The sequence below is a fragment of the Solanum verrucosum genome, unplaced genomic scaffold (genome assembly GCF_900185275.1).
Source record: "Solanum verrucosum unplaced genomic scaffold, falcon-dt-bn FXZP01001038.1, whole genome shotgun sequence".
Taxonomy (NCBI): Eukaryota; Viridiplantae; Streptophyta; class Magnoliopsida; order Solanales; family Solanaceae; genus Solanum; species Solanum verrucosum.
In genome coordinates this window covers 100959-109606 of record NW_026020284.1, presented here as the reverse complement: position 1 = coordinate 109606, position 8648 = coordinate 100959, and the positions used below count along the sequence as shown (strand labels likewise).

General features: G+C 38.5%; 1 protein-coding gene across 1 annotated transcript; it reads right to left on the bottom strand.

Annotated features, from left to right (window-relative positions):
- Positions 1-583: 583 nt before the first annotated feature.
- LOC125834232 (uncharacterized) lies at positions 584-8370 on the bottom strand. Its single transcript, XM_049513400.1, has 6 exons — positions 8233-8370; positions 3233-5274; positions 2377-3127; positions 1591-2286; positions 1297-1457; positions 584-1190 (listed from the first exon to the last, which is right to left on the bottom strand). Exons 1-6 carry the CDS (start codon positions 8368-8370, stop codon positions 584-586), a joined length of 4395 nt encoding a protein of 1464 aa, XP_049369357.1.
- Positions 8371-8648: the final 278 nt, after the last annotated feature.

Sequence of the window (8648 nt, the reverse complement as noted above, 5' to 3'; positions counted from 1 at the left end):
GGCCTTTTAACTTGGGCTTTTGGGAACTTCAGCACTTGTTGGGCCCTACTCCTAATTATCCCTCTATTCATGTCAATTTGGGCCATAATTAATGCAAGTAGGTGGTCCACCTATTTGGACTTTTCACTTGGGCCTTTTTGGACTTAAGACTATTGGGCCTTGGCTGTCCATTTTTCCCTTATCCTTCTACTCAACTTGGGCCAAATTAATGCAAGTAAGTGGTAGTGCATTTGGCCCAATTACCACATTACTACCTCTAGTTTAAATACTTCCGTCGGAGCTAACTTGCAATACACATGCTGAAACGTGCAAGGTGTTACATCACCTTGCGAGCTAGCTAGTTTAAACCAACACTAATCATATAAGAAGCACGGTCCCTCACCTATACTATAAGGCTATGTCAAGTATCACGTGAATAGAACTAGCATACGCATAATACAGGTTGTTACATTCTTTCCCCCTTAAAAACATTCGTCCTCGAATGTTAGCATGGTTATCCAGCCCAAACAAGTTCAAGCCTAAGTTAGTGCTACTATTAATCACATAATACAAATAGACTTATACTTACTTGTCAGCGTCTAGACTAAGCATTTTCATCCTTCTCATGGATCTCAAAGAGATGAGGATACTTCAATTTCATTGCTTCTTCCGCTTCCCATGTAACTTCTTCTACTTGTTGGTTCCTCCATAATACTTTTACAGAAGCTACTTCTTTATTTCTTAACTTCCTAACTTGTCGATCCAGAATAGCAATGGGAACTTCTTCATAAGTGAGATCTCCCGTAACCTGTACATCTTCAGTAGGAGTAATATGAGATGGGTCACCTATGCATTTTCGTAGCATCGAGACATGAAACACCGGATGAACTGATGAAAGCTCTTGTGGTAGCTCTAACTCGTAGGCTACTTGGCCAACTCTTCGAATAATCTTATATGGCCCTATATAGCGTGGACTCAATTTTCCTTTTTTACCAAACCTCATTACCCCTTTCATTGGTGACACCTTCAAGAACACCCAATCCCTCATAGAAAATTCTAGTCCTCTCCTTCTAACATCCGCATATGATTTATGTCGACTTTGAGCTGTTTCTAGCCGCTGCCGTATCACTTTGACTTTTTCCATAGCTTGATGAACAAGATCTGGCCCAAATAAGGTGGTTTCACCTTTTTCGAACCAGCCAATTGGGGATCTACATTTTCTTCCATATAAAGCTTCATAAGGTGCCATTTTAATACTTAAATGGTAGCTATTGTTGTATGCAAACTCGATCAATGGCAAATGATCATCCCAACTACCTTTGAAGTCCAATATACAAGCTCGCAGCATATCCTCGAGTGTTTGAATTGTACGCTCTGCCTGACCATCTGTTTGAGGGTGAAAGGCTGTACTTAAATTCACTTGTGTTCCTAAACACTTCTGAAATGACTTCCAAAAATTTGCAGTGAATTGAGCTCCCCTATCAGATATAATAGAGATTGGCACTCCATGTAGACGTATCTCTTTAATATACAACCTCGCATATTCCTCAACTGTATAAGTAGTCTTGACCGGCAAGAGTGCGCTGATTTGGTCAGTCTATCAACAATTACCCATATAGAATCAAACTTCCGAAATGAACGAGGCAAACCAGTGACAAAATCCATATTGATCATATCCCACTTCCAAATTGGAAGTTCTATACACTGCATATAACCTCCGGGCTTTTGGTGCTCTACTTTCACTTGTTGACAATTTGGACATTGAGCCACGAATTCCGCAATGTTCTTCTTCATGTCCCCCCACCAATACATTTCTTTTAAGTCATGATACATTTTAGTTGACCCCGGATGGACAGAATATCTCGAATGATGCGCTTCCATCATAATCCTCTTTCTTAATTCATCTACATTAGGTACACACAATCTGTTTTGACATCGAAGTACTCCCTCTTGCGTAAGCTCAAATGCCTTTGTCATACCCTGTTGTACATTCTCCTTAAGCTTTAATAGAATAGGATCCGTGTACTGCTTCTCTTTCACTTCTACTACTAATGAGGATTCTGCCGCATTTTGCACAATAACCCCTTTGTCAGGAGATTCAAGAAGCCGAACCCCCAAGCTAGCTAGTTGACATAGATCCTTAGTTATTCCTTGTCTTTCCAAAGACCGCCCATAGATGCTTGTCATTATTTTACGACTTAAGGCATCAGCTACTATATTTGCTTTCCCGGGATGATACAAGATATCAATGTCATAATCTTTTAATAGCTCTAGCCATCTTCGCTGCCTCAGATTTAGGTCCTTTTGCTTAAAGATATATTGCAAACTCTTGTGATCAGTTTATATGTCAACATGAACTCCATACAAGTAGTGGCGCCATATCTTCAAAGCAAATACAACTGCGGCTAGTTCTAGATCATGTGTTGGATAATTTTTCTCATGTGGCCGCAGCTGCCTTGAGCCGTAAGCTATTACCTTACCATGCTGCATTAAAACACATCCTAGGCCCACCCCCGAAGCATCACAATAGACTGCATACCCTTCTGTTCCTTCTGGAAGTACCAATACCGGTGTTGAAGTTAATTTATTCCTCAGCTCTTGGAACCTTCTTTCACATTCATCACTCCACTGAAACTTGGTTTCTTTGTGTGTTAGCTTTGTTAAGGGTGCATCAATGGAAGAGAATCCTTCAACGAACGTTTTGTAATAACCTGCCAATCCAAGGAAACTACGGATCTCCGTAGGCGTTGTAGGTCTTGGCCAGTTTTTCACCGCTTCTATCTTCTGATTATCAACCCTTATTCCTTCATCGGATACAACATGACCTAGGAATGCCACTGATTTTAACCAGAACTCACATTTAGAGAACTTTGCATACAACTTACGCTCACGAAGAATTTGTAACACCTGTCGCAGGTGATTAGCATGGTCCTCTTCCGATCTTGAATGCACCAAAATGTCATCTATGAATACTATCACGAACACATCTAAAAATGGCTTGAACACCCTATTCATCAAATCCATAAAAACTGCAGGTGCATTCGTTAGTCCGAATGACATGACTACAAACTCAAAATGACCATATCGTGTTCGGAAAGCTGTCTTGGGTATATCTTCGTCTTTGACCCTCACTTGGTGATAACCCGACCTCAGGTCAATTTTTGAAAAACACTTAGCACCTTGTAACTGATCAAACAAATCATCAATTCTAGGGATGGGATATTTGTTCTTAATCGTTACCTTATTCAACTGCCGGTAATCGATACACATTCTTAATGAGCCATTTTTCTTGCGTACAAATAAAACTGGTGCTCCCCATGGGGACATACTAGGCCTTATGAATCCTTTTTTTAATAAGTCTTTTAATTGCTCCTTCAACTCCCGTAATTCTGCCGGGGCCATTCTATATGGAGGGATGGATATAGGTTGAGTATCTGGAATCACATCAATACCAAACTCTATTTCTCGTTCTGGAGGCAAACCCGGAAGATCTTCAGGAAATACATTGGGAAATTCATTTACCACTGGAATGGATTGAAGAGTTGGTGGTTCCGCATCTATATTTCTCACTCTCACTAGATGACATATGTATCCTTTGGACATCATCTTGTTTGCCTTAAAATAGGAAATAAATATACCTCTTGATGTCCCAATATTACCTTTCCATTCAAGAACGGCCTCTTTTGGAAAATGGAAATACAGCGTCTTCGTTCGGCAATCTACCGTGGCATAACAAGAAGCTAACCAATCCATACCCATTATAACATCAAAATCCACCATTTCTAGCTCAACAAGGTCAGCCAACGTATCACGATCACAAACAATTACAATGCAATTACGATAAACCCTTCTAGCTATAATAGAGTCACCAATCGGTGTAGACACCTCAAATGGCTTCACTAATAATTCTGGTGTTCTTTTGAACTTTTCAGCAATCAATGGAGTAACATATGATAGTGCAGACCCCGGATCAATTAATACATATACAATATGTGAAAAGATGGACAATGTACCTGTAACCACATCCGGCGAGGCTTCCAAATTTTGTCGATCCCCGAGAACATATGTGCGATTCTGAACTCCACTAGAACTAGCTGCTCCCCTAGCTCCTCTACCACGACCAGTAGGCATCTGTCCTCTACCTAAAGAAGGTGCTGATGACGAGGATGCAACAACTGACCTACTAGGTTGTGCCACACCACCCACACCTCTATGAGGGCAATTTCTCATCATATAACCTGGTGTACCACACCAAAAACAAGCATTTGTCCCAAACCGACATGCACCTAAATGATTCCTTCCACATTGTTTACAAAACTCTCGAGGAGGTCTTGATTGGCTCATACTTCCCTGGTCTTGGTATCCCGCTGTTCGTGAACCTTGACTTTCACCTCTTTGCCCAAATTGATTGCCCCTAGACCCTTGAAATTGAGGTGGGGTACTAGCTGTAGGGTAGGAAGATGATGGCCTAGGCGGTCTGTTAAAGAACCTAGGCCTAAACTCACCTTGGGATGGTGTAAACTGCCCCATAGATCTGGCCCTCTTAGAATGCCCTATTTCTGACTCTTGTGTCCTTCTTCTTTGCCTTTGATCCTCTAACTTTTGTGCAAAAGCTTGCATCCTTGCTATATCCATATATTTATTCAATGAAGCAATGGTACAGTCTCTAACCAGATATGAATCTAATCTATCCACATATCGATGAACTTTATCCCCCATAGTAGCAACTACATTAGGAGCATACCTGGCCAAGGAATTAAATTTGAGACTGTACTCTCTCACGCTCATACTTCCTTGGTGGAGATTTAAGAACTGATCCGCACGGGCCTCTCGGATCTCCAATGGCAGGTAATGGTCAAGGAATGCCTTTTTGAACTCTTTCCATATAGCTGAAGGTGCATCTGTTCCCCTGGATTGCTTCCAAGCTTCATACCACAATATTGCCACACCTTTTAATCTATATGCTGCTAGCTCGAGCGCTTCTTTACCACTTACATGCATAACATCGAAAGTGTGTTGGATCTGATCTATAAAGTCTTGTGGATCTTCATTAGGATCTGTCCCGGTGAATGATGGAGGGCCCAAATTAAGGAAATCACGTATGCGCTTGCCAGCCGCTCTATCTACACTACTAATACCCGCAATTGGACCTTCTTGCCTTTGGCCGTGGCCAGCAGTTATACGAGTCAACAATTGGATTGCATTTCTCAAATCTTGCTCGGTAGCATTAATAGGGGGTTCTTGAGGTGCAGCTTCCCTCCTTAGTTCTTCTGGCGATGGAGGGGTCGGGGAAGTCTATGATAGAGACTCATCTTGAGCCTCACCTTGAACAGCCTCACTCTTCTGCTTTATATAGTTTCACTTGCCGAAACAATTTTCCTTCAGCATCATCACCAGTGCACATAAAAAATTGCAAATAAGCAATTTCACACCGTAAAGAAGAGACAATAAACTCAAGCAATTCAAGTCCACAGTGATGCAATCAAATCATTTCATCATTCAACAAATTACGGTCCATAACAATGTATTTCACAAAGCACAACCATCAACAAGTCACCTTTTTCATTAATCCCCTTTTTAATCATTAAGATTAATCATGTGGAATAATTGAACCAATCATGTCATTCTCATTACTCCCCAACACACACAATGAAGGGAAGTACAAGATTCTACATGTTTTACAAGGTTTATAGAAGTCAGTTGCCTCAATTTAATCAAAAGTCAAACAAGACTTGAGACTTTCCTTTCCGAACAATGTCCAAAGCCACATAATCTAATTCAATCAAGTATTCATAATAAGATTCTGAAAATAACAACACCCATAACATACACTTAGAAAAATAGGTCAAATCAACTCAAAAACTCAATTTAAAAAATGAGGTTTGAATCCGAAAATCTTTACTTGAAAATGTTAACCAAAGTATTTGGAACTCATTGGTGAAAACAATTTAGAATAAAGAGTGAAAATCAGTTCACAATCACCATTTTGCTTTGGAATTCAAGTTCTTAAAAAACATTGTCATTTGCCAATCAATATCTCAAGTTTTGATAGTAAAAGCCACAAATAATCAACGGGAATAGAAGTTTCAGGGTCACGAAGACTTACCCAAATGATTTAGCATAAGAGACCTTGGTTCGCTTAATCGAACATCACTAAAGTGACCACAATTTTGCGTAAGCGAACCCTTCATAAATTTTGACCTTCACTTTAGTGGTCAAACATTCGCTTTTGTGAGGGTTGTGAAAGCTGCCGACCCTCTGCAAACGCGAGACATAACAATCCTTAGGCGCTAGAAAAATCAGTCAACTCTCAAAACACCGAATGGACACTTGAAATTTATTCGAAACCTCGTACCCACAAACCATATATGCAACTCGATTATACTCGATGTTCCGAAATCAATGGAACCATCAAAATACAAATTTGAGGTCTCCTTGACCCACAACTTGTGAAAGTCACAAGAAATGAATATAATGCCTAAAAAGGCCAAATCAAGCTCAGGACCTCTGAAAACTCAACCAACTCCTCACCTAGGCCTAAAATCATCTGCCAAATCCAACAGAACTCTATGAATTTTGATTTGAGCATTCGAACCCCGAATGCTTATTGAAGTCAACCCATAGGCTAAAATTTCACTATTTTCCCACTTAGGACCTCAAATCCTCAAAAAGACTTAGAATATGAAAAACAACAATTCTCTTAGACCAATTTCCACATACGGGAACTGATGGAATCGACTAAACTCTATTCCAACACTCGAAACTCCAAAAGATACAGAAAACCATTTTTTAATAACTTCAGCCTGTTAAAACACAAAAACTTACATGATTCACAACTTGTTACTCAAAGCTCGAAACAAATTTTAAAATCCAATTAGAAATAGCTTGGGGTTTATATAGGAGGGGTAAAATGATGTTTTTGTGAAAATTTACAAAAATGACCTTCCGGGTCATTACGAAATGGCTCCTAGACGTTTTTATTCTGAGAAAATGTGAAAGTTATCTTTTTGTTAAGTCAAAAAGTTCCTTTTAAAGGTGGCCAAATCCGAAATGGATCCGTGATCCAGTTTTCCTGGACAGTATGCGGTAAAATGGTCATAGTTCTCTACAATGATATCTTATTGACGAATAATTTTGTGCATTGGAAACTAGACTTGTAGACCTTGATTTGATAAATTATTGGTTTCCTAGCCCCATACATATATCGGGAGATACCCTTGTCCCAATTCAGTACATAAATAGGATCATATCAAAACTTCCTTATAATAAACTCCCACTTAAATTTTTTGATTCAAGGCACCCCTTGACCTCGAACTTCCATCTATAAATTCAAGTGAGTTTATATTGTTATTAATTGGTATAACCACCTGATTTTCATTATTCTCCAAACATCTCAATGATGGTTTACTAAATTACAATAAATCGGATTGTTGAACATAAGCTTGTTATTTCCAATGTTACAAACTTATGTGGTTTTTCAATTTAAAAATGTTGTAGGTACCTATCTTATGTTAGGCGCCTTTGTACTGATTGGACAGACAGGGCATAATAGGCATACTAAAGCACAAGAAATGGTACAAAAATAATATGTAAGTAAAATCAAGGCAGGACTTCTTCGGGTTCACGTAATTAATACACGATCTTCCAACTCGACTTCTTCAAATATGAATTCAACATTAGGTGATACTTTGCGGAATTATTTCATCTCATCAATCATTTGTTTGCCCGAATGAAGAATTCCAAAAGAAGATCTCCTCAAGTATAGGTCCAGATACTATATAAATTTCATGAATCCATTTCCATCTTAAGACCGATAAACTTGTTCACATGAACTCTTTAAAGTGTCACAGCACCGTACGAGAATGATTAGGATCTTAACAATTGTGCAATAGGTACAAACATATTCAAAACATGGTCTTAAAGAATTTTTGAGGAATTGTTAATTAAGCGAGTTCAGATGAAGAAGAAACCATATTCAATCACCTTAATTGAAAAAACAAGGGAGTGCTGACACATTTAGTTCTGAGATATTGTAATCTGGGACAACTTGTAATCAAGTAAATAATGCCTGAAACCTCCTCGATGTTTTAAAAAGATAATGTTGAAATATTGAGAGATTTCATATAGTTTAGAGTGGTCGGGGGACTCTCTGTCAAAAATTACTTAAAGATACCACTCAGATTCATCATTTTGATATGATATATATATATAGTAAGTTTATATAATTAATATTAGATAAAAAATGTGTATTACCTCTAGTGTTGAACTGCATAGAAATGATTCCAGAAGCAAAGGCATGTAATGAAAGAACCTTGTCAGATTAGAGCAAACAAGAGATGTATCAGTCAAAAGTAGTTGTCCAATGAAACACAAAGTAACTTTTTCAAGCATAGGAGCGCTCTTGAAAGATATGGATTTTGATCTTCCAATAAAAAAGAATTTGAGATTAGAGGCATCAATTTTAAAGGTGTCAAAATTTGTGCAATAATGCTACCTCAATCCATCAAGCAGTGGGCTTTTAGAGATTATATTTGAAAATATTGATGGAACAAAAGTGACATGTAGAATTTCATCTAGAACATTACAAGGAATAATTTTAATTGTATCTACACCAGATGTCCAAGAATTTTTCATGGTCGAATAAAACAAGTATGTCAACATCTCTAAAA